Source organism: Convolutriloba macropyga, chromosome 15 (genome assembly GCF_964194025.1).
Source record: "Convolutriloba macropyga chromosome 15, txConMacr16.3, whole genome shotgun sequence".
In the NCBI taxonomy this organism is placed as follows: Eukaryota; Metazoa; Xenacoelomorpha; order Acoela; family Convolutidae; genus Convolutriloba; species Convolutriloba macropyga.
The window spans coordinates 3000523-3027658 of record NC_134482.1 but is presented as its reverse complement, the minus strand read 5'-3'; the positions used below and the strand labels follow the sequence as shown (position 1 = coordinate 3027658).

Sequence of the window (27136 nt, the reverse complement as noted above, 5' to 3'; positions counted from 1 at the left end):
GATTATTCATTCATTCATTCATTCATTCATTCATTCATTACAAGAAACTGGCAATTGCATGCTATGGTGATTTTTCTATGAACTTAGTTGGATGACCAGTTATTTTATGTCTCATTGAGAGTGGTTGGCTGGTTGAATTGTGCTCAAAGCGATCAACAGCGACATTTACAAGAGAGAACAGACTTTGATCGTTGTTTGGCAGATGACCAATCATGCTTTTGACTAGCATTTCTAAATCACAAAGTGTTCCCACCACAATCCAACTAGACTCTCTGGCGATCTAGACAACAGCGATCCAGACAAAGTAAAAAGAAAGGATTAGAAAGCCGGCATTCACTTCACTTTCACTTGCACATCGCGTTAGAAGGTTAAGGTATAATCATTTCAGGGTTAATGAGCATGTTATAACTGGGTTTGGGTTTAAATCGTAGAGTGCATTGCAAACCTCGGCTTCTATTGACTCGACCACTCGAGTTCTCATCAATGCCAAAATAGGCTAAAAAGAACAACTTGTGAAATTTGAGCAAAACAACGCCAACAAGTACACAAATGCACAATGCAAAAGTTGATTTACAATAATTGTAGAGTTTCGTCGAACACGAACAATTGAAATAGTTCACCGAAATTAGAATACCACAAGTTCTAGTCATAATTATTTTTAGAGTGACAGCCAATAGCAAAACCTACAGTCACCGAAGACTATTCTAAAACAAGGCACGGGTCAAAATAAGCAAATGACAAAAATATCCAGTCGAATTGCCTGAAGCTGAAACTATTAGAAATCTCGTCAACTTCAATCATCTGCAGTCAGATATGAGTAATTTTTTTTAAAAAAAATGGGCATCGTTAAATCAAGTGACCGCCCTTTAAAAAAAAATAGCTGCGTGATTATTAAGGCATTCTAACAATTTCTCAGACCCTAACCGAAACAGCCAAATTATGCTGTAATAAAAACTCAGCCAGAACTATGGAAGAAAACAAATGTCTCAAAATTTGTTTGGTTAAAATTAAACTAAAAACAACGCAAAGTTTTGCTGATATTACATTTGCTGAAGAATTAAAACAGCAGAAATACGTAATAATCGAGGTAGCCACGAACTTAAAGAGCAGCATCTGAAACTAAAAAATTAGCTTAATTTTTTTTACTATACTGAACAAACCATGAATTTAAGGTTGCTCGAAATTTTTCTAAACAAAATCTGAAATTACAAGACTTACATCAGACGATTTGCTCTTAATGAACTGACGTGCACTCATTTGGGTTGAGGCTGGCTTAAGCTTAGGGAGGGAAACCGTATTGAATCAGAGGGAAAGGAGTACAAAAGCGGGGTGATACGGTGGTCTAAACAAAATTGCAAAATTGCCCATTACACCACAGAGGTTCCGTTCAACCGTGCACTTATGAGATAAGAATCGAACGCCATTTAGATTTACCAGTTATACCCTTCCTCTTGACGGAAAGTCAAATCAATCAAACAAAAAAAGATCAAGCAAAAAAACTGCAGGACTAGCTGGATGGACTGAAATTAAATTTTTTTGAGCACCCATGAGCGGCTTAAAGAATTAAATGTTCTGCATATGTTCAACCGCTCCATGAGTGAAGGCGTTTTTCCAGAATGCCTCAAGAGAGCTAAAGTTTTCCCATTGCATAGAAAAAGGCTCAAAAATGAATATTGACATTTACCGCTCAATTTCTATACTCCCTGTACTAAGTAATTTGCTTGAGAAAGTCGTTTACGCAAGACTTGAATGTTTCTTCTTGAAATTTAACATTTTCTACCCGAAGCAGTTCGGCTTTCGATCAAAATACTCAACTATCCACGCCTTAGCCCATATCACCGAAACCCTCCATGAAAACCCAGGTATTGAATACGTTTCCATTCTCCTGGACTTGCGTAAAGCCTTTGATACTGTGAATCACACACGTCTTTTATCGAAATTGGAGAATTATGGCGTTCGTGGTGTTGCATCAGATTGGTTCAAATCCTATTTGTTAAATAGATTACAGTGTGTAGAACTTTCTTCAATCCAATCTCCATTTTTACCAGTGACCTGTGGTGCTCCCCAAGGATCAATTTTGGGTCCTCTTCTATTCCTTATCTATGTAAATGATCCACCCAATGTTTCTTCCTTTTTAGACACCTACTTTTTTGCAGATGATGCAAATTGTCTTTATACCTGTGATGATGGTGAAAAATCAAAGCTTAACAATGAACTGAACAAATTGTTTGAGTGGATAAAAAAAATGAACTTTCACTGAACATTTCGAAAACTCAAGTTCTGCAAACTCATGGAAAAAATTATCTCACTTTAGAATTAGACGGTGAATTGTTGTTTAAACAGCCGCTCGTAACCTATCTCGGAAAAAAAATAGATGAGAGGTTCAATTTTACAAGCCATATTTGGGATATTGTTAAAAAAAATTTCTAAGCAGATTTTCATTGTGTCACGTTTGCGACACCTTGTGAGTCGTGACGTTGTAATACGGTATTACAATGTTTGCAACAAACCTGTCATACAATATGGTGTATTGATATACGGTTGCACTTCGCGCAACCGTTTACTTCCAATTTACATGCAACAAAAGAAACTACTCAGGCTATTTTTCTTCAAAAGCTCAAGGTATCATTCCAGTTCACTTTTCGAAGATTGAGGATTACAAAACATCTATGATATTTATACGTTTGAACTGTTAACATTCTCCCTTTTTTCAATCAAACAATTGCAACCGACTTGCTACCTAAACAATATCTTCAAGAGGCAGCTGAAAACTTCCATGGCTACCCGAGCTACGTGTGGCTTGTATGAAGTTCCCGCAGCAAAAAGTCAGAGTGTTAGCCATTCTCTAAGATATCGCGGAGTCAAATTACTCAATACGCTAGTCAAAGATGATGTCTTCATAGAATACCTTGATGTTTCAACAGCCGCGAGCAAAAATCAGTCCTTTAAAACTTTAGCTAAACTTCAGACTTCACTAATGTTAAGTGATATCTGTTTCAATACAGAAGTAGGTTAAGAAAAATAGGTAAAGAAGTTAAACGCGATCAATGCTCTGCACTTTTAACTCGGGTCCTCATAATAAAAGATGATTCACCTTTAGGAAGGTCCCCTCTGATCCATCTCTAATTCTTCTAAACTGTTCACGTAATTTTAATATTATGAATCAGAAATTAATTTCTTTCTTTCCTTCTTTCGCAATGATTCTCAAGGCTTTATTTGTTTCTCAATCGACTGACATTGCCTACCACGAAGATGAACAAAAGACTGAAATATAAGCGGCCGATTGCCGGACGGAAGGAAGCGGTTGTTGATCACACTAACCGATGTTCGAATTGGGATTAAAACAAAATAACGAGAAAAATTGACAGTCGGCCTCATTTTTTAGGTGTCAAACATGTTTTAATTTCGTCCGCAGTTTCATTAGATTCGATAAACACTGTGAATTTAGCCTTAAATGGAGGACAAAACTCAATACCAATACCAAACATAACCGACTAAACGTCGGAAGAATTGCTCACGTACGACTAGTGGGAGCTCTAATCGGGGGGAGCCTAAATGGGACTAAGAAGTTCAATAGTGGGCTTCAAACAACCACATTAGAGTTTAACATATACCACTATCAAGATTTGAAGTGAAAAATGGCACCAATATCGGCGCACTTTTCATTTGACTTTGAGTATTAAATTGCCGCCAATTGAGTTCAACTGCTTGAAACGGTGATAAAGAGAGAATTTTAGATCACGCAAAACATAAAAAGTCAAGGGCTCAAAAGTCACTCGAAAAGTCAGAACAGTCAAGCAAAAATTTTGCATAACAGACACACGTTTACAACAATTGCTTCTCTACGAGAGCAATTATTTAGCAATTTATTTTAAGGATCTTTGATAACTAATGCACTATGTCTTTAAACAATGAACCATACTGCTCTTGCTTTATTGTTTCATCCTGTTTCTTTCAATTTCACTTTTTGTCCTTAACGTATTTGCGTAAAATTGCAGCTAAATTCCTTAGTCCAGTCAATTGAAACAGTGAGGTAAGTCAGAAGGCAAACGTGAAAGTGATAACCTATGAAAAACGAACATAGCCGGCAGATTGCCGGAATAGCTGCGAAAGAATAGACCTGCGTGCCATATAATAGAGATAGAAACAGATACAGATCTAAATTGAAAAAAAATTGACGCCGCTCAAAAAACTAGGCTAAAAACATTCAGCAATAAATTAATACAGCTTGTTAAAATTCATTCCACAGAAGCCTCTTATTAGGAACCTTTACTGCACATAGGAGTTCCTTTGACCTTAAACAAATTCAAATTAAACTTCAGTTTTAAAGTGCAAAAGTCATTTTATTGAGTGAGGTAAGTCATGTATGATCAAAATCTAATCACGCAAATAACCTAAAATCTTTCGCAAAAGCGAGTGAGAAATGACGTCACACGCGCAAAAGCCGTTAGTGAGAAGAAGAAGTCATTCAGAAAATTTGACTTTTTCAGCTTTGCGGTGTGAACAAATGTTAAACGAAAAAAGAGCGTCAGACGACGAAACAAAAAAACATAGCAGGACAAGTCCTGACGTACAATTAAAGGAATTTCATTGACTAAACAGAAAACTAGACCTAGAACGGACTATGAATGGATTGGAAAAACCATTTAGAAAAAAATCCGATCCAAAAAATCGATAAAACAGTAAAAATCAAAGTGAAATTGCCGCATGTGAACAAAAAACCACTACCGATAAAGCGAATTTTTGTTCAAACGCCGTATTCTCACTCTACTTTAAAATTAGAGCAAAAAAATTTCACGCCGCAAAACCACTCGCTTTTTCGCTCCATTTCCTGTTTCGGCGGGACCAAAATCACTACTCCAATTTGCCTTCAAAAATCATGAAAAAGTGTGAACAGATCTTAAAAAAAAAACATAGCCGGAAGAATTCCGGAAACGACTCTAAGTGAAAATCCACTCAAACGCCATCCAACTACTCATCAAACAAAAACGTGCCTTCACTAATTAATGATTATCTTGAAACAAAGTCATGAAACAAAAAAGTAATAGCAATAAAATCAAATCTGTTAAAATATAAAAAATCTGATCAAATTTCGTTATAAATTGAGATCCCGAAAAAACTATCTCTGCCAAAATAACTTCATCAAAACAACTAGTACTTACAAAAACCAATTATGCGAATTTTGAAAAAATACTTCAGGCTAAAATTATGAAAAAAAAACAACTTTCACTGAAAAACGTGAAAAAGTTACTAAATTTTTTAATATTTCAAAAACATATAAGTCCAAAGAGAAATTTTCTTCAACTAATAGGGTATCCAGATGCCCGCAAAACAATAGGCAAGTCATAATAGGCAAAGAAACTTAGATAAAAACAGAAAAAAAAACGAAAAACTGCAAAAATTAAGAAAAATAGTTCCAATTTTCTCCATTTTTTGTCATATTTCTCAACAAAAAAAATGATTCTTACCCACAAAACTGTAACCAATTGTTATCATAAAATTGCTCAAGTGGATGGGGCTTCTTCAATACCCATTTGAGCCAGTAAAACAAAATAATCGTCAAAAAACGCAAAAAATTAGCCCGAAAATCAGCAAAACACATTAAAAACCTCCGAATTATCATAAAATTCATATTAATTTCAAGAAACCTTAAAACCACAGCCGAAACAAGCCTAAAATTAAAACAAAATCATAACCAAATCTCTTAACCAAAAAAAACTGCTTTAAAATGCCGCACGTGAACAAAAAAAATTTGCTCGCTTAGAGAAATTTTTTTCACACATCAATTTCTCGCTCTCTCAAAAAAGCGGTATGAACAAAAACCACTCTCTTTTCGCTCCGCTCTTCACTTTTGTTCAGCGCCAAAATCACTCCAATTTTTTCACGCGTTTCATTTCCCGCTTCAAAAATCACTCCAATAAAATTGATAAAAAAAAAGGACTTCTCCAATACTCCTCTTCGAGTCGTAAAAAGACAGCGCCCCAATACAATTCAAATTCTTTGAATTGTAAAAAACCAAGAGCACCGCAATATAGCTACGCTCAGCTTACAGCTTCGCAGCTATAAAAAAAGTTAATGCGACAAGCACCGAAAACCACTCTTCAGGTTTCTTCAGCAATTTGACCTAAACACTGTTTTCACGCAATTCACTTGCTCCTTTGAATAACACTCGATAATAATTACCGAAACATAAAATTTGCCGCAATGATCATAGAATCTTGAAAAAAAAATGAAGTACAAAATGATTACGGCGTACGATTGCGTTTGCTGTGATATACGAGTGTGTTGACCATGGCTGCATACTGCACTGTCTCTGGTCTCTCTTTGATCTCATTCAGGAACTCCCTGAGACACTCTTCTGTCTCCTTGAACAGCACCTCGTCGTCCAGGGCCAGGAATCCAAAGAGACCCTCCAGCAACTGTGGTAGGTAGTTGAGAAGATTAGAGTTGGGCCGACTGTTTAAGGAGATCATCTAAACAACATCAAACAATCAAATCTTGAATTTAATATTCTCTTGGTTCTTCGGAAATAACTTAGAGCCTAATTGTGAAGGTTGTGTTGCTACATTGAACACTCTATTGAGTGAGTAGTCGTCGCTCATTTAATCAAGAGAATTACACATCTTAAAATACTAGAATACAACGGTTGCACCTCCCAGGTGAACTCTTGTCATTTATTCCTCTAACTGATTCTATCATTAATTTGTCCATGGCTGTGGAACCTACCTCAATTAACACAGCAATCTATCACTTTTTCAACATCTCATTTCACACGAAGCAAGCAAGCTACCTTTTATCACATTAAACCTCAAATTAGACGAAACAACTAGCTCATGTCCAGTTTAACATAATTACTGCTATGAGTAAGATTGAGCTCTACATTTTACAGCAAAGCTACTGGCTAGTATCACACATAGTGCATTAAAAATATTATTTTAACATAGCCGGCAGATTGCCGGAATAGCTGCGAAAGAATAGACCTGCGTAACATATAATAGAGATCGAAACAGATACAGATCTAAATTGAAAAATCGCCGCTCAAAAAACTAGGCTAAAAACATTCAGCGATAAATTAATAAAGCTTGTCAAAATTCATTCCACAGAAGCCTTTTATTAGGGACCTGTACTGCACATATGAGTTCCTTTGACCTTGAACCAAAGCAAATTAAATTTAAGTTATAAAGTGCAAAAGTCATTTTTATTGAGTGAGGTAAGTCACGTATGATCAGAATCTTATCACGCAAATGATCTTAAAAACTTTGCTAGAGAGAGTATTAGAAATGACGTCACGCGCGCAAATGCCGTTGGTGAGAGGAGGAAGTTATTGAGAAAATTTGACTCAGCTTTGCTGTGTGAACAAATGTAAAACGAAAAAGAGCGTCAGACAACGAAACAAAAAACATAGCAGGACCAAGAAAAAAAAATAAAATCAATATCAAAATGCCGTATGTGAACAAAAAACAACTAGCGAGAAATGTCAATTTGGTTAAAATAAAAAAAAACTAGGCCTAGAATGAACTATGAATGGATTGGGAAAACTATTTAGAAAAAAATCCGATCTAAAAAATCGAAAAAACAGTAAAAATCAAAGTGAAATTGCCGCATGTAAACAAAAAAACACTAGCGAGAAAGCGAGTTTCTGTTCAAACACCGTTTTCTCGCTACTTTAAAAATAGAGCAAAAAATTGCACTCCGCAAAACCACTCGCTTCTTTGCTCCTCTTCCTGTTTTGGCGTGACTAAAATCACTGCTCCAATGTCACGTCAAAAATCATGAAAATGTGTGAACAGATCTTAAAAATAAGAGCGCCCCAATACGATTCAAACTCTTTAATTGTTAAAAAACAAGAGCACAAAAAACTTCGCTCAGCTTACAGCTTCGCAGCTATAAAAAAGTTTTCAGCAACCTGAGAACATCGACAGTTAAATAGACAAATTAATCTTTTTGTCCACAAAAATATTTACCGTCAGTATCCATACAAATCGCAGCTTTTATACAAACTACACACATAGCATGAGGAACAGAGCTAAGGCTATCTTCAGCTCTAACAGCAGTACAAAATATAGCCAGCAGATTGCCAGAAAATGGTCACGATAGACGCTTGTGGCCTACCATGAATTGAAACAACTAAAGAAAGAAGATTGACAGATCGACCACCATCTTTATAATAGACCACTAGACTTTTTGGTTTAGATTCGGTCTGTCATTTCTATGAGACGCATTTGCTCTACAAGGAAAAAACTCTAATGGAGCTTTTGCAAAATCAATATTTGATATTAAAATTCAAAACTCAAATTGTCAGGAATTAGGGTATATAAGTTTGGCACTACTCAGATGCACAATATTGACCTTTAATTAGTAAATGTTCATAAAAATTGGAGTTCCGTAAGTGAGTTCAGAAGTCATTTTCTTGAGTGAGGTAACTCACGCAATTGACCTAAGACCATAATGACGTCACGAACACAAATTTTAACTGCAAAAATTACTCAAAAATGACACAGAATTATAAAAAAACGAAATCAATTGCAAATTTTTATCAGATGTTGTCGACAATTCTGATATTAATATCTTAAGAATCATTTTTGTGTCTCTAACATACTATAAAACCCTGTGTGAGGTTATCTGGCTACTTAGGGAAGAAAAACTGAATAAAAGACAAATGTTTTGAAAAAACTTGAAACTGAAAATTTTATCCGAAAAATTTTAATATTCGAAAGCTTAAACTGTTGACCGTGGAATAGATTTCTCGGCACTTGAGAGTGGACAAATATCAAAAATTAACAAATAATATGAAACCTTAAAAAAATTGCAGGTCTTTTCCAAAAAAAAATGCTTAAATTCGAGACATTCAAATGTTGAAAACCAATCCATTGGTACTAGAAACTATACAGTGCCCTACTATCAAACCTTAAAGGAGATTCCCTGGCCGCTGAAGCTGGAAAAACTCAAAAAATGACAAAAATTTTCAAAAACTTGAAGATAGCAAAAATTAGTATCATTTTGCGTGTTTGTGATTGTAGTACCAAAACAGAGCTCATAAAATGTGATTGTAGAGCTCATAAAATGGTCATAACGAGTAATTTTCTCTCGCAAAAGGCCTTCACTAACTTTTAAAAACTTCAACATAAGATTAAAAAAAAAGAAAACTAAAAAAATCACAAGAAAACATGAAAAATTGCACCATTTTGAGCCCAAAAACTAAAAACCTTCTAACCTTAAATTGAGGCCATTCCAGCAGCTGCACCACTCTAAGCACTTGAAGGACTACTAGCGTGAACTCTGAGTTTCTAATGAAACTTAACGCCCACTGGGCTTTACCTGTTTATCCCGTTTTGAAAGACCAAAGTCATTGAAAAATGTGTGAACACGTCTTAACACAGCGCCCCAATACAATTCAAATTCTTTGAATTGTAAAAATAGGAGCGCAAAAATAGCCGCCTGGAATTGCTATTAAAAATAACATAGCTGGCAAATTGCCAGAAAATAGCCACAAAAGCTCCATAGATCTGTAGTCTCAAAAAGACGGTAAAGAGACCAAAAACAAGAAACTTATTCTTTTCATTAAGCGCTGAGATGTTAAATTTCGATTAAAAATCAATATAATTTATTGCTGTTTCTGTTTGCTGCTCTTAAATAGCCTTCAATTAGAGTGTCAAGCACTCATTTGACCTTATCTCTTTGAATTAAAGCAAAGAAAAGTCAATTTTAGAGTGAGGAAGCCATTTTTAAGAGTGAGGTAAGTCACGTGTGACCAAAAATTTAATCACGCAAATGAACAAAAAAACTCGCTCCACTAAGAGTGAAAAATGACGTCACGCATGCAAATCAGTTGAAATTGCATGAACGAATGAACAAAAAGCAGATTTGAAGTGGTTGTGACGTCATATGGTCGTAACAAAAATCATGACGAAAAAAAATAAAAAAAAACAGGAGAAGGCCAATAATAGCCTCAGCTATTGCTTCGCGGCTATTAATAAACGTTTATTGATGCTCAAGGAAAGCAAACTCACCCATTTGACTAGAAATAGAGCGACTTTTGGATTGTTGGACTTTAGTCTCTGGGTGAGGGGAGGCAGGAATCTCTGCACTTCGAATCTGTCCACGTGTTCAGCCACTGTGTCCTGCATCAGTTTGTCTAACAACTCTGTCCCATTCCGCACATTGCCATCTTCATCTGCCGCAAGCTGAAAAAGGAGCAAATAAGCCAACGTAATAAGACTTTAGAAAACAAATTTTTCACCAAAAGTTACTCGCGTACAATTTATCAGATCTTAACCCCCCTTTCTGTACTCGAATTAGCTTTTATGCACAATTATCAATATTTCCCCGGGTGGTCACAAAGTGACAAGTTTGCTGATAAATAGTGAATATTGCCACACAGTTGTTATTGCCACCGAGAATTGATCAAACACCGGGGCGAAGCAGAGTAGTTGAGTAACTTCTCGGCGATAACAACCCTCAGTTTTTAATCAACTCTCGTTGCGGTACTCACATCGCATAGGTTCTCAAATATCTGTCCGACGTGTCCCATGATGAGACCTCTGGCTACTTTTGAAATGTTGAAGAGTGCTTCACAGCCATAGTACCTAACTCTGGGGTCTGCGTCCTTCAGACACCCAATCACTGGACCCAGCAGACACGCCAGGTGTGTGTTCACTTCTTTGTACCTTAAACGTAAAGACTTAAGAATTATATCTCTTGTTTTGGATTCTATCGTCCATTAAACGAGAGAGGTCAACATGTCATCTGCTGTACGTGTCTTCTCTAGTATTAATTATTAAAGCTTCAAAACTTTTGAATAACGAATGCTGACAAGATAGAGTGAATTATTTTATTCAAACTGATCAGCGATTGCTACTGTCTGTCATTCATACGAATGAGCAATGTAGTTACAATTTATAGATGACTTCTGAGCTTATTAGCGGCGCAATACAAGCCCGCGAAAGCAATAAAAAGTCAAGAAAAATAGATCTCTTCATGTGCTAAAATATTACCTTATTCGAGTTATAACGGAAAAGGTCTCCAACAATTTCCGTTAAATAGCGGGAAAAATAATCCTCCATGAAACTAACCTTGATACAAAAAAAAAACGAAACATTGCTGCAAGTTTACAGTTTGGCGTTATTGCCGTAGTTACAATGCAGAGCTTCAAGTATTTTGCTGTATTTTAATAAGCCGTTTTCAAAAGCAGCTAGCCCAACTTTCATTATAATTTGTATTAGTAATATTGTTTGCAGGTCAGAGGTGTCATTGCTGCATCGACAAATATTTTGAGCCAATATGCAAAACAATCAGTCAACAGGTCAATGCTTAGATCAATAAGAGCGGGCAATCCAATTATAAATGTGGCAGCTTGTCAGAAAAAATCCGCCACAGTTTCGTGGACTTGTAGTCTCAAAAAGTAGATAAAAAATGGCAAAAATATATTTTAACTTATTTAATTGCTGAGATGTCTCATTCTGATTTAGAATAAATTATAAAACCTATGTGTTGGTTCTATTACCTGCCCTCGACAACCTTCAATTCTCCTCGGTTGACATTTTAACCTTCAATTCAAGAATACTGAACGTCAAAAGTAAGTTAGCACCCCCTAATTTTACAAAAAATCAATTTTTGACACATTACTAAAATTTTTATTATTATTACAATTATTACCGATTATTCACTATATTTATTTATTACATTTTTACACTATTGATGCTCTATACAGACTCCGTCAAAGTTTTACAGTAAAAAGAATTTTTCAGAGTTTTGTTGTCCAAACAAGATGTGATGTTTTCAGTTTTGTTCAACTATGGCTAAATTTGCACTTGTTTCAAACAATATAGAGAGAAATATATAGAGTTCATAACTTTAAATTGCGATATTTGATTAGTGGATGAACTTTATCTGAACTTCACAAGTAGATGGGAAGACCAGTGTAGGGGGGAATCAATGGTGTAAAAATTTTCTTAGAAAATTGATCGCAAGCTGGAGAAATACTGTTTCAAAATTTGCATTTTTACTTCAAAACTAACTTACTTCTGCCGTTCAGTACAGACTCATTGACAAATTAAACGCACGAAATGCACTTTCGCATGGTAAACAATCTTTCTTTGAAGCCAGTTTTGGTTTGAGACAGCTTGGCCATTTCTTTTGATTTTTATATCAATCGACGCATAATAATCAGAAGTTTATCAGATCTATTTTGGCATGAACTGACAGGCTTGCTAACAGAGGAAATCAAGATAGAAGTTTGCCAGTTTTCTATAACAGCTGTGTTTTCAGTCCCACGTGTGAAATCTGTTCAACTTGCTCATGCCTCCCTAGTTCATGCAAGATTTGTATTGTGAATTCACAACTTCATGAGCAAGTTGAACACATTTCACGTGGCTCAAAATACAGCTGCTTATGGATAAATGGCCAATTTGTATCTGAATTTTCTCAGTAAGTAAGCTTAGCACTTTATCCAGAATTATCAATTAAACTTCTGATGATTATGCGTCGATTGACATTAAAACCTCGAGAAACTACCAAAGTTATGATGACTAAAATTGGCTTCTAAAACAGGCAGTTTACCATGTAAAATTGCATTTTGTTCGTTTACTGTTGGCGATAAGTGTAGACTAAAATATTACTCGCGAGAAGAGTGAAACAACTTCATGCAAACAATTCTGTTATTATTGCATGCACAAATGGAAACACGCAGATTCATCACGAATCAAACAAAAACAAAGTTTCGCAAATTTAGAGTAAATAGCAGCATCTGATAGTTACTAAAGCTTTTGATCCCATAAGAAAAAACATAGCTGGCAGATTGTCAAAAAGCCGCGAGAGCTTCGTAGACAGAACAAAAAAATATTCTTTTCATTAAGGGCTGCGATGTTAAATTTTGATTAAGAATCTGTATAACTTATTGCTCTATCTAATTGCTTCTCTTAAATAACCTTCAATTAGAGTGATATACACTCAATTGAACCTATCTCTTTGAATTAAAGTAAAGAAAAGTCATTTTTAGATTGAGGAAGTCATTTTTGAGAGTGAGGCAAGTCACGCGTGACCATAAATTTAATACGAACAGAAATCTCGCTCCGCTAAGAGTGACTTCACGCACCGCATTTCAGTTGAAATTTCACGGGACTAATGAACAAAACGTGATTGTGACGTCATATAGTCGTAAAAACATCTTGACAACGAATTAAAAAAAAACAAAAGAAGGCCAATAGTTCAAATCAAGTAACAAGTAGCACGCTTAACAATTCTTCTCACACCACGAGTTTAAAAAGCGTACGCCAATTTTAAAGAAAACCAATTAGAAACGAAGTCAAAAATATTAAATTCAAATTTGGCAACTCGGAATTTTGTTAATGTCTTTTCAAGTGAATTTTAAATATTTCTTAAAATTAAAAAGAGATAACAATAAAGACTAACAATAAATTGGCCAATATTAATCAACTGAATTCTATTTTAGTTCCACTAATCCTATTTTGGCTACAAAAACATTGACTCAAAATTTGTTGATTTACATTGTAGTCCTCAGCTAATTCTTAGTGAACCCTATTTGACGAAAAGAAATGTTTACTAACGATACAACTACTATTTATCACCGAAGGAGCTCTCTTCATCAAACAAGCATTAAAATCCATTCCGATTGATGCAAAATTGAAATATAACCGACTTACGTCAGAAGAATTGCCCTCGAACGACTAGTGCGAGCTGTAATCAATTACAGCCTGTTTCAGTCGGAGGGAGCCTGAATGGGACTAAAGAAAAATTCACTAGGGGGCTTCAAATAACCTCATTAGAGGTTAATATATACCACTCTTAAGATTAAAAATGATAAAAATGGCACCAGTTTTGGCGCACTTAACATTTGATTTTTTTGTATTAATTGCCGCCAATTGAGTTCTACTGCTTGAAATTGTGAATGAAAGAGAACTTTAGATCAAGCAAAACGAAGAAATTCAAGCGCGTAAAAGTCAAAAATCAGTCAAGCAAAAATTTTGCATAAAAAATACACACGTTTATAATAATTGCTTCTCTTTGAGAGCAATTAAATATAACTGACTTACGTCGGACAAACTTCTCTCAAACGACCTTTTTGGCTTCGGCAGTAACTGGCTGCAGTTTAGGGAAGCTAATATAAGACTGAAAACAGCCCAGCATGACTAATACAATGGAAACAAACTTCGTTTGAGAGCAACCTCAATAGATCGAAAATCAGGTGCCTGATTAAGAGACGTCGCATTCTGTGTAACAGAAGACGAGTAAGTATGATCAAACGAGAAACTCGTGAACTAAAAATGAGGCAAATGTGCAGGAATGCTTGCTTGATCTTTGCTTCAATGGGAGGGGTCAGGAACACAAAAACTCAGTTGATAATGGTCCTTGATATTGAATATTCACATATATTTTCTGGCAGAAAATGTCACAGTTTATCAACAATGAATCGAGAGAGTAACCAATTCTATTGGTGTAGTCACAGACTATCTGGTAAAAGTTTATTTTAAAGCCGGCCTATTCTGTGGTCAGAGAAATTAAAGTTGATCGGATTTACTTTCGAAGAAATTCTTTCAAAAGATCAGTCCAGACGTGAGCAATCGCTTGATACTTGCTTCTGGTTGAGGACTGCAAGAGCAAAAAATGTATAAGAATGTTGAGAAATCTATTGTCAGGTACCAAGTCTGTTTTCAAAATGAACAGACTTTACAGAGAATAGCAGCAGCACAATGGGGATCACTTGACAGATCTCTTTTGACAGCCAAAGAATTCGGAAAAATACGTTCATAGTCGCCAGCTTTCAAGCTGAAATATTATTTCAAGTAAACGTATTGAATATTGAAGAAGACTTTCTTCATGAATTCCTCCGCCAAAAACCAAAAAATTTACTATTACTTTTAAGCGATCAATTTAGTTTTTTGAGGGCTTTTAAATGGCATCACTTTTGTCTCTTCGTAAAAGATATTGGCCAGCAAAAATGCTGGGCTGGAGTAAGTACCTTTGCCCCCAAAACATGGAAGGTTAAATCAAACATATGAAATGCTCACCTCGAATGATGAACTAAGCTGGCAGAATGCAAGAAAATGCTCACGATAGCTTCGGAAAACCTGTAGTCTCAAAAAAAATGAAAAAAGCAAATAAACCTCAAGTTTATTTCACTAATTACTGAGTGAAAAATACTCAATTGACCTTATCTCCCTCAATTGAAGTTTGAAAGTTCAATCTAAACATGAGGAAAGTCAATATTGAATTGGGTACGTCACATGCGACCAGAAACTTAATCCTGCAAATAAACAAAAAAATACTCGCTCCAAATGAAGAAAAATGACGTCACGCAATACAGTCAAAATTTCATGCACGGAAGAGCAGAAAAGCAGAATCGACCTGATTGTTAATTCATATGGTTGTAATGAAAATCTTGACGAGAAAAAAAAAACGGCAAGGCAAGTCCTGAAATACAATGACATAGGATCACAAATTGTAGTAGTATCCAAAGGCGGAATAATAGTATCCAAAAGAGTATTGAGAAACTTGTTGATTTTCGGTCTTGAACCAGAAAGTCAGAACGCAATAAAATAATTTGCGTCTGAGAAAATCTTGCTTGATAAATGGCCAACATAAATAGGCAGAAGCAGTGAAAAAAACCAAAAGCAAAAAAAATACAAAGATTCACTCCAGCTTTTTAATGTCAGAGTCATCAAAGTTGTAATTGTAACATTTACGCACGATATTAGCACCCAGCTAAAAAAAACTATTGACGACTTGAGCTCAGGAAATTCAAAAATGACTGGAAAATTTCCGTGAAAAATCATTGTAAAGTTGTATAACTTGTTCATACTTAAGTCTTCAAAACAATTCTTAAAATATAAAAACTAAATTGTAGGCTAACACAAATCCGTTTGCACTTAAAAGCGACAGATGAGAAGAATAACAAACATAACCGCTGGCGTCGACAGTAGCCAGCTGGGGCTTTCAGATGATAGCAATAGGGGGCCGCTGAGGGAAGTGGAGTGGGGGTCCAGCTTGGGGGATAAAGGTTAGGAGGGCTGGACGAGAGGGGGACCAAATCGCCAGGTGGGGGAGGGTTGACGAGGTATTCGGGGGGAGGAGGATGGTGCCAATTTTCAAGATTACGAACCACCTTTCGCACCATGAAATTGTTTCAAAACAGTTTGAAAACAGTGAGTAAAGACTAATTGCTCAAGCAAAAAACCTTGCCGTATTTGAATATCTCAGGAACAAGCAAAGTAGCCCTCATATTACCCGAAAATTTGATTATACGGCTTTGTAGACCTGCAATGTTGAAAAACAATGACAATGGGGGAAATAAATGATCAGGAACAAAACACGCTGAATTTTTTTCTGAAGGTGTGTCAGACTATCTCAAGCTAAATTTCTCGACAAAAACTTAATGTTATCCATCTCTCTCATTATTTTTTTCTTTTATTAACAAACTCAGCCGTTCACGTTTATATGCCTCGTGTGCCACAAAAAAAATGAAATCGACGAGTAAGACCCCTCCTTAAACATCTTTTTCAATAATAACTCAGAAGGGATACAATACGGGGTCACAATCTACTTTCTGGCTCACTGACAATTTTAGCAGTAATCTCCGGGCATGATAGAGGTAATAAGGCAATAAAAAGTATGTAAAGACGTAACCAACAATTAAAAAGAATGGCCTCTTAACCGAGCCACTGCAACGGTCAACTCTGTACAGAAAATTAAACATAGCCACCTAACGTCCGGCGAATTGCTCTTAAACGACCGGCTGCCTTTGTCAGTAGCTAGCCAGGGTTTAGTGAGGCTATTTTAAGCTTAATTGAAGGGGCGTGAGGTGAGGCTAATAGATGATGACATCACGCCAAAAAACAGCAGCTGAAGAGCGGCATCAACAAAAGAGTTAGGGAAAGGGAGGGAGAATGTGCGAGAGATACAAAGTCAACGAGAAAAAAGAAGGAAAGAAACCCCAACCAACAGAGAGCGAGCTGAGAATAAATTCCATGATATTCGACTCTGCAATTTCTAGGCTTGTTAGTAAAACAAAGTGCAAAATTCAACAGTTTCCACGTTTCGCAGTTTCAAAACCATTTTTTGCCTTTGGAGTTCTGTCATGGAAACCATATGCAAGGCTCAAAAAGTTTTGTTGGCCAGTAATGATCGTCAAACTCAGAAAAGGACAAAAAAACCCAAAACAATTGCAAACTTCATTAAAATCTTGCAAAAATTCATGATATTGATATCTTCAAAACCATTTCGTTGTCTCAAGAGGCTATCCACAACCCCTATTTAAAGCCTTAAATAGTTTCACTGTCTCGTAAAGATCCAAATAAACTCGGAACATAATAATCTTTCGAAAAATTGAAAAAAATTTAAATTTTATCAAAAAACTGCCGAAATTCGATTCATTAAAATATTGAAAACCATTTCATTAACTCTAGAAACTATGCCCCAGCTTATCATCAAATTCCGGAAGAGGTCCCAGGTAGCAGAAAAATTTTAAAAAATTCAAAATATTCAAAAAACTAGAAAAAATTGCATTTTGCTTAAAAACTGCTTAAAAACTTGAAAAACATTCAATTGCATCTAGAAAATATGCAGTAACCTATTATCAAACCTAGAGGAGGTTCTTTGAGGCTGGAAACCTATAAAATGGCAAAATTTCAAAAAAAAACTTGAATGAAATTGCAAATAATTTTTTTTTTAAAATTGCCTAAATTTGTGTTATTAAAAACATAACCGATTAACGTCAGAAGAATTGCTCTCAAACGACCGACCGGCGAGCGGTGGGCTTTGTCAGTAGCTAGCCACGCTTTAATGAGGCTAGCATTAGATTAATTGAAGGGTCGTAAGGTGATGATCAGGGATGATGACATTACGCCACGTCTCTTGCAAGACATTCCATTACATCTGTAACTTATACGGTAACCTAATTTCAAACCCTAGCGGAGGTTTCTGGGCTCTTGAGGCTGAAAAACCTCAAGCAAAATTTTTCAAAAACTTTGAAAAAAGCCAGTTTTAGCAAAAAAAATTGCAAAAATTTGACAATAAAAAATCGAAAAACTATTCCAAGGAACTTATCAAACCCCTTAGGCTTTCTGGCCCCTGGGTCTGGAAAGACCTGAATAAGGAAAAATATATGTCAAAAAAATTGCACGTTTTGTCAAAAAAATTATGAAAATCGTGATGTTAAAACCATTCAATTACCACTAGAAACTATGCAGTAACCTAATATTAAAACCTAGGATGTTCCTTGTCACCTAGGGCTAATAAAAATTAAAAAAATGCCAAAAACATTCAAAAAACTTCAAAAGCTAGAGACGGGGAGGGGTGCACCAAGTGGCCAATGGAGGAGAGGGGGGCAAGAGGGGTGGGGGGTAACTGCGGGGGGGGGCAATAGTGGGGTGGGGGATTAACAGCTCGCAGCGGGTGGGGGCAATAGGAGGGGGATCAACAGTGGAGGAGACTTCAACCACTAAGAACCGCCATTCACACCATAAGTATAAGTCTCCAATACAGTTTGAGCTGAAACAGAGCTGAAAGGCTCTAAAAGGACTTATTGCCCACTGGGCGCTACCTGTTTATCCCGTTTTTGAGGACGAAAAGTCAAAAGCTTCAGACGAAAAATAGGTCAAGCGAAAAATCGCATTAAAAAAGACCGACAGGACCGATATAATTCCTACAAATTTCGTTTGAGAGCAACTATTACAACTAGAAACTATGCAGTAGATTACTATAAAACCCTAGAAGAAGTTCCTTGGCTGTTGAGGCAGGAGAAACCTCAAAAATGGAGAAACTTAAAAAAACTTCAAAAGAATTGCAAATTTAAAAACAGGCTAAAATTTGTAATATTTAAAAGTTGAAAACTACCATGGCCAAAAAAAAATTCAGTAACTGAATATCAAACATTCAAGGAGGTTTTCTGGCCCAGGGACTGGAAAAACTTGATTTATGATAAACCTCAAAAAAATTGAAATTTGCAGGTTTTGTCCAAAAAAATAAAAAATTCGTATGTTAAAATGCTGAAAACCACTCGTTTGACACTAGAAACTGTGCTGTAATCTATTAGAGTAGGTTACTTAACACCTAGGGCTGAAAAATGAGAAACATTTTCAAAAAACTTGCAAAAATCGTATATTAAATAGTATAAAATTGCGTGTTTATGTTTTGAGTACTCAACATATAGCTCCGAAAATAGTTATAAAATGTAATTATGTCTTGCAAAAGATCTTTATCAATTTTTACAAACCTCAATTTTAAACCGGTCCAACAAAAAATGAGGCAAAGAACTGCAACATTTTGGGCTCAAAAAACTCCTAAAAATGACCTTTAACTACAGCCTTCACTGTAATTTCACCACACTTAGCACTTGAAGAGCTACTAAACGCGGCTAAGGGCCTCATGAAATTTACTGCCCGCTGGGTTCTACCTGTTTATCCAGTCTTTAAGGACGAAAGGTCAAATGGGTCAGACAAAAAATCGGTCAAGCGAAAAATTGCACAAAAAATACCAACAGGACTAATATAATTGCTACACACGTCGTTTGAGAGCAATGAGAGCAATTAAAAAGCTGTCATTTGCTGTTCAAAACACACGCCGTGTCTGGCCCAATACACAAACGCCAACTGCAAACTAATGAGCAAATACAGCGTTTAGTTTAGCTACATATTACGTGAGTCGTGCTCTACTCTTTATGTTGTTGTTGTTGTTGTTGTTGTTGTTGGGGATTTACAGCTGTGCTGAAGGGTCTAAAGTCCCAGTCATCAAATTAAAATAATGTCCAATAGTTTCTACAGTTTTGACAATCGCAGAACAATTGCCAAGTGCAAATATTTCGCTCAGAAAATTTCTTCTCGAAAAAATTCCACATTGTACGTAATATTCGGTTTTTCAGTCCAGATGGTTCCCTTAAGTTTATTAAATTTTCTACGCGGTTGTATGGATAGGAAGGATCTTTTCTGCTAGCGCCCCCCCCCCCCCCCCGCTTAGTTAGGCACCCCCCCCCCCATTTATAAATGTGTAAACATATTGTTAAAGCTAAGTTATCTTATACGTGAACATATATGAGCAATATGCATTTACTAAAAGCTAGCGCAGCTATGGTTTGAAAGTATTACGTATTCAACCAAAATTTGTTGCATATAACGTAAGCATCAATAAAAATTTCTGTATTAGATCATTTTTGGTGTTATCGGCTACAATAAGGGCTTGATTTTTAGAAATATTTTAAGGAAACTATTCTAAAAGTGCCTTCAATCTACCTAGAGACTCTTGTTTCAATGAAATGGAAATATCGGTCTTACAATTCACAAAAACTTAGATTTTGGGGGGTGCAAATTTAACGGCTATATAAGGCTGGGGCGCGCTAGCAGAAAAGATCCGATAGGAACAGTATTGGAAGTTGACACAATATTCATACCCAAGTGCAATTGCAGTGGCTGCAAGTCCTATGAGGCCTCCTTTGCGCGTGTGAGGGTTGCTGTTGTGGTAAAGGTACTGCTGGTCCAAGATGCGAATGAGTTGTGCCACGTAAGCTTTGCTCTGTGTAGGGGGCTCAGTACTCAACCAGCTTCGCACCAGCCTAATCAACATCATAAATTTAGGAAGCCTAGGTCAACTATACACCATCAAAATAACCTGAACGCATTCATTTTTCCGCCATATCCATAAAGTACTACAGCAGCAGTGACCATGCCTGTCTGATGAAAGACATCCCATATTTGAAAAATTGGGTGTTCCCCATCATACCCCCTCCCAGCTATGGTCAGGTAACAAAAATCCCCCATTATCGTATTATCATAAGGCTATAATGGGAAAGACTTGAAAAATTTTGGACCACCTTTAACTCATCGGATTTTTCCGTTACAGAGCACGTGCTATTATATCGAAAATCATTATGTAACAATATGGCACGTGCTTCTGGGGGTGCAAATAATATGCACCCACTAAACTGGGGTTGGAGGGTACAAACAGAAAACATCCAAATTATCTTCAGTCCAAAATCCTGGGACTAATTGGGATAAACTCACTTTTCAATTTCCAGAGCTGCCTGCTTTCGTTTTTCATACATGCGATCATTTAAATTTCTCGCTATCTGTGGAGGAAGAGGCCAGAATTCCGAGACTCCACCAATCGTGGAACCAGGTCCACTGCCTCCGCTTTGGGCAACACTGTGATCGGGGTTGTAAACATTGGAGGATGCGATGGGACTGGCAACTGAAGTTGTTGTGTGAATGGACGCCGACATTTTGCACCTAGCATGAAGGGCAAAACCCTGATCCTTTCAGCTAGCGAGCAGTGTGAATAACATGCTCAGATCTGAAAAATTCCTCAATTAAAACAACCAGGATCAGCAAAAAAGTTCAGCCGGTCTTAGGTCAAGTATTCCTAAATTTAAAAAAAATATTAAGGGGTCTTTCCCATTACAGCCCCCTTCCAGCTTGGTGGTCAGATAACCTATAGCCCCCGGTACTACGTTTTACCCGGCACCACGTTAATATAGGCTGGTCCGGGGCCCTCCCAGCACTACGTCTTCATAAAGCATTTTGTATTGATTAAATCTATCAATAAACTGATTATATATAGATATCAGCTGAGGAAGAAAATCAAAAGACAGACAGCATTAGAAAACAAACAACTAAGGACGAAAGTGGATGAGCCAAACTAACAGCCTCCCTTCTTTAACCTTAGCTCCCATCGAAGCATCAACAAATTCGCGCCGCCTAAGCGTCCTTGACCCGCGAATGCAGAGGATGGAACTCCTCATGAGAGCAAAGCTGATTTTTGTCCGTAGATATGGGTTGACATGCGCTGTACCACAACATTCAACGAGGCGCAGAGAGCTTTGATGCGTTGTTTCAGCGCTTTCGAAGCTGATGGGCCAGCTCCACCAGTTCATGCGAAGGCAAGCGGACAAAATGTTGCTTTCTCAACCTGTTATTCTCTGTTCATACTTGTTCTTTTTGATAGATTCATGCTTCTTGTAGGCTTCGCTACTGCTTTCATGGCAACTTTTTGCTAGCAGGTTAAAAATTTTAAAATCAAAATAGGATTTGTTGAACCTCGGTTCCCAAAGTCCGTTGGCCTTGATATCTCATCTTGCATCATCAGTTGTCGTTGATTTAAGAGCAAAGACGCACAGAAGTAATTGTCAATTGAAACTTAAATTGATTAAAACGCACGTATTCGAACATTGCGTTCATCGTCAGTTTAAAAATTAAACGAAATCATTTACAAAGTATATAAACTTGTCTGACTCTAGCTCTAAGAAATGAAAGGAAATAATAATCGAATTTTTGAAATTCTTCACAGTTAAAATCACATTTATTACACTAAAAACAATTCAATTTTTATTCCATAGTTTTTGAGAATCCCGGGTATAATGCTTTCTATTCCTGAAAAAGGATTTTTACTTTCATTCCTATGTTGTTTTTTACTTGTTGGGTTGACAAAACTTCGACATAACATGCACCAGAATAATTTTATTTCAGTCAAATTTTTTGCATTTGAACGAATACTTCAGTGTCACTTCGCGCCCCCGGTACCCATCATGCGTTTTTAATTGCGGTTTTGCCTCTTTGATGTAGATCGCTTCTATCGTCATTAGTTTTTCAACCCCGTGATATGCATCTAGACTCTTCCATTCATTATTATGCGCTGTACCACAACATTCAACGAGGTTTTGTCCCACAGAGGAATCCTTCTTTTGATTCTCCAAAAATATAGTGGTAACATGCTGGCTCGTTTGGCCAACATAGGTGGAACTGCATCCATTACATTTAACTTTATATACCACAAGGGAATTCATAAAAGTTTTTGATCTTTTCTGAACACACTTTGAGTAGTTTCCGCTACCAACCATCAAATTAAGTTTTTACTTAGGAGCATTAAATTTAAAGTCACGGAGTTCCGATTATTTTAATCCCGGTCAAGATCATCTCTGTCGCCAGAATTAAAATTGTTGAAGAAAAGTTCGAGTTAAAAGTTACGGCTAAATTTACAGAGATACAGATTTTTGTTGTTAAAGAGATGGATTAGAAGTTTTATTGCTTGGAGAAAGGCTGCTGATTTAATGATATGAGATTTTGATTCTTGTCATTGGCGGAGTTCATATCAGTCGTTAATTTATCTTTGTTTATTTTTACCATTTTATACAGTCGGTTTTGGGATTTCTTCATAATTACTCCTCCCCGCATGGGTCTCTGTTACTTCAACTAACAGATTACAGATTTACCTGCCTGACGATTCCCGTCAAGACCAAACAATCCTTGAAGTATCTCGTCAAGGTCTAAATTCCTAATGTTTACCATCATAATTTATGATGCTTTTGCTTTTTCTGTAATACTCTTGTTTACTCTTGATTACATCTGTTTCCAATGCTCAATTTTATCTGTGTAAGATTTCGAATATTTTTGCAATTTGTAAATTACAAGCATGTCATACTTTCTGTTCTTAGAGTTAATACACTGCCTGTCTCTAAAAAAAGTGAATGTTCCTTTCACTCAGAAGCTTCTTTATGGATCCGCATTTGAGTTCAAATACACTTCTGTTTTCTCTATTCCATATTTATCATAAATACTCCGGGCTTTCGAGTCCTCCACAATATTTTTTGCCTGATAAATAATCTTGAAGAGCTCCTCCTGGCCAACCTCGTCCGGATGACACAGCAAAGACAACGTTTTGTAGTGTTTCAAAATTAGGATGGTATTTGCACCCTGCGGCAAGAACAGCAGCTCGCATAACTTGGGTGCTCGACTGCAAGGATTTTGCGCATTAAAAGCCTTCAGCTTCCTCCGGATGAACTTTCTTGACGTCTGCTCAGGTTTTATCCTACTTCAAAGCTTTCTGATATCCGCCTTGTCATTCTCCAGCTCTCGAGTTAAACACTACCGCTCATCTAGTAGAGAATCACATTCCCTTGTTTTGCTTTCTGCTTCGTTTTTAGCATCCTCCAACTCTTTGCTCAACATTTCAACATGCCTCTTTTGGGACTCCCGCTGATTCCCAGCGTTTACAATGTCTCTAGAATTGCTCATGTAATTTTTGACCTTCTAGCTTTAACTACCGTAGCACCTCTTCAAGCCGAGCCACAGCGGTTCCCAGCATTTTGCTGTTGTTTATCTTTTTTTGTTGCTCTTTGATTTTGTCTGGCAGCTCATTCAGTTCCATCACACTGATTGGAGCTCTGTTCTCAATATTGGTTGGTTGAAGCTGCGTCAAGCGTGCTACATATCTTCTTTGACTTCACTCAAACAATCCCATAAACCCGATGCCTGACGATTGACTTCACTCATGTAGATAATAAAAGTAATCGCCAACTTTTAGTTCTGCCATTCCTACGTAATAAAAAATACAAGTTATACAGTGTATCCATTTCAATTTCGGCTATTTTGTAAATAGATTTTGCTTTTTTTGTTTTAACAACTAAAAGAAATGTATCAACGTTACACAGATCGACTTTGGTACTGTTTCTTGTCATGTTTTGTTCCCTAGAACGTTGTTTGAGATAATGAAAACACCTCTATTCCTCCACTGGATTAATTGGCTGCAGTGCAACTACAGGTTTGGTGCCACTGCAGAGCATATCGGTTGACAGGAACACACGCATGACACAAATAAAGATTTTTGAGCCGATACAAATTGTCATCAAGCTTACTGGGTCTTCCCTGGTCACATGCCAGATTTGTTTCATTTTGTTAACAAGGTAATTAAAAATTAAGGGTTCGTGCCACTGGTACCCGTATCTGAAATCCATGTTGAAGTACTTTAAGCTCTCATGTTCATATGAGCCCCGTTGTCCCAGGAAAACCTCTCTTCCTGTTCTTGTTTTTCTCGAGTGTCTCAACCTTTGGGCTGGCTAAGTTCAGGGTCATCTTCATTGAAAATTTCTTCAATTGGTGCAGTACTTGTCCAAATGACGTTAACTCTGTGATTGGAAATCTCATCGGGCTTGTCAACCAGTCGTAGTCGTTGCCCATATGTATTCCTTGACCGTTTTACAACTCAATTGCGGTGGGTACAAAGGGTTGCAATTCGTTATTGTAAATTTTCTATGGATCACTTTAGATGTGGGGAGGATGTATCTTATCCCTTCTCAACTGTTGTCAAAAGACACCCTAACTGGTACTTCATCGGTGCAAAAAGAATGACACGGACGACAACTTTAGCGCGTTATGGATATATATTACTCCCCCCACTCTTTCGACGTATAGTCCCGTCCCAGAGCGTTTTGTTGATTTAAGAGAACTTGGTGTGCGTTTACATTTACTGGTGTAGTTAGAATCATTGCTCTTTGAATTTTTTTTATGTGACAATTCAATAACTCTATTGCTTTCAGATTTTTGAACATACCCTGATCATCCCAGACGGAGAGTTGATCTAGCTTTGTGCCCCGGAGATCTGTCTCCGAGAAATTTGTTGTTGAAAAACTACATTCCTGATCCACAAGTTGTCATTTAGGTAAAATAAGTTTTTGTGGCTCGGCTCAAAAAGTTAAACACGGTCTACATGTTTGCTCTTCTTTTCTACCTGAACTACTAAATTTCTTTTTTCGCCTAACTTGCGGTTCACATATTTATTGTTTCCAGCGTTTACTATCTTTGCTGTTGTTAAGTTCGAAAATTTAACTAACGTAAACATATTGGGATTTGTATCTTGGTCAAATATATATTGTACTGAATCTAATTCAAACATATCTCTTTGGTATAACAAGTTTTGCCCTTGGTTCAGAGGGTCCTTAAAATATAACCAAGTTCCTTCAGTTGTTTGAAAGAACAAGGTTCCCATAAATATTTCAGCTTTTATTATTATGAGGTTTCTTTTTTGTTTTTCACCTTTTGGATTGATCCAGTTCATTTCCTTCCCCTCCACACTTTTATGATTTTGATTTTTTCTGAACACACTTTGAGTCATTTCCGCCACCAACCATCCCATTAAGTATTTTCTTAGGAGCATTAAACTTAAAGTCACCAAGTCCTGGTGATTTTAATCACGGTGAATCCCATATCTGTCGCCAGTATAGTATCCGTGCACTTTATGCTGATACTGTTATTGGTTGGCGGTTTTCGAAAGCATTTTTTTTCTCGGGTTTGAGCTAGAGCAAAATTTAAAGTCGAATATTTTATTTAATTTAAGAATTTGAATTGTTGAACAAAAATTAGAGTTAAAAATTACAGCGCAAAAATTGAAGAGTTAAAGGATAGAAGAAATAATTGATGAGAACAGTTGTTGAAGAGATGAGTAAGAAGTTTTATTGCTTGGAGAAGGGCAGCTGATATAATGAGATGAGATGTTAATTATGGTGATCGGTGGTGTTCATATCAATCGTTAATTTATCCCGGTTTGTTTTTTACCATTTTCTTTAATTGGTTTGGAATTTTATGATGATTCTTTCCCACATGGGTCCCTGTTAGTTAAATTAACTGATAATAGACTTACTTGCATGACGAATCCAACCAAGAACAAACAATCCTTGACGTAACCCGTCAAGGTCTAAATCCGTGATGTTTCCCCTCATAATTCATGATGCTTTTACATTTTCTGTTAAAATCCGGTTTACTCTTGATTACATCTGTTTGTAATAGTCAATTTTATTTGTGTAAAATTTCGAATAGTTTTTGCAGTTTGTAATTTACAAGAATGTCATACTCTCTGTTCTTAGGGTTACTACAAAGCCATAGCGAAAAGCAATATCATCACGAAACTCGCTTTTTGTCAGATCAAAGTGAAATCGCTTCAATTGCATAGCGTTTAACCAGCTCGATGCTACCTTTTCACTTGTGAGTGAATCTCGTTTTTATTCAAATTGCTCTCAATTTTCGTCTTTTTCAATTTGATAGCAAGCTCTTTCTCCTATTTTATTTCTTGTATGATCTGTTGTTGCTTTAGTTTGGCTTCGGGCAATATACGGATAGGGGACCTGACAGTTGATTTGATTGTTCATATTCCATAAAGCGGTCCTCGGGTTTAAAGATGTTCAGGCCGCCCTCCCTTATCAGTAACGAGATGTTCCTACAAACGATATTTTTGATTGTACGCTGGATTTTTAAAGGATTAGGTAAAAGCTCATTGTTGATTGATATCTCACATTCTTTTAAAATATCTTCAGTTTTGTGTGTTCTATGTGCTAAGAAGGTTAATTTATGCCAAACTGATGAAG

General features: G+C 36.6%; 1 protein-coding gene across 2 annotated transcripts in view; it reads right to left on the bottom strand.

The window, feature by feature from the left end:
• The window catches only part of LOC142354341 (protein VAC14 homolog), an 85133-nt gene extending 63796 nt beyond the window's left edge, over nt 1–21337 (bottom strand). The window contains exons 1-6 of one of the 2 annotated variants that reach the window (XM_075406614.1): nt 21009–21337; nt 20399–20560; nt 10493–10667; nt 10011–10184; nt 6257–6473; nt 446–496 (exon numbers count right to left, since the gene is read on the bottom strand). In XM_075406614.1, the coding sequence (XP_075262729.1) occupies nt 446–496; nt 6257–6473; nt 10011–10184; nt 10493–10667; nt 20399–20560; nt 21009–21226 (997 nt within the window). In that variant the 5' untranslated portion in view covers nt 21227–21337. The remainder of the gene's footprint in view (nt 1–445; nt 497–6256; nt 6474–10010; nt 10185–10492; nt 10668–20398; nt 20561–21008) is intronic. The other variant, XM_075406615.1, reaches the window with a different exon arrangement.
• Nucleotides 21338–27136: the final 5799 nt, after the last annotated feature.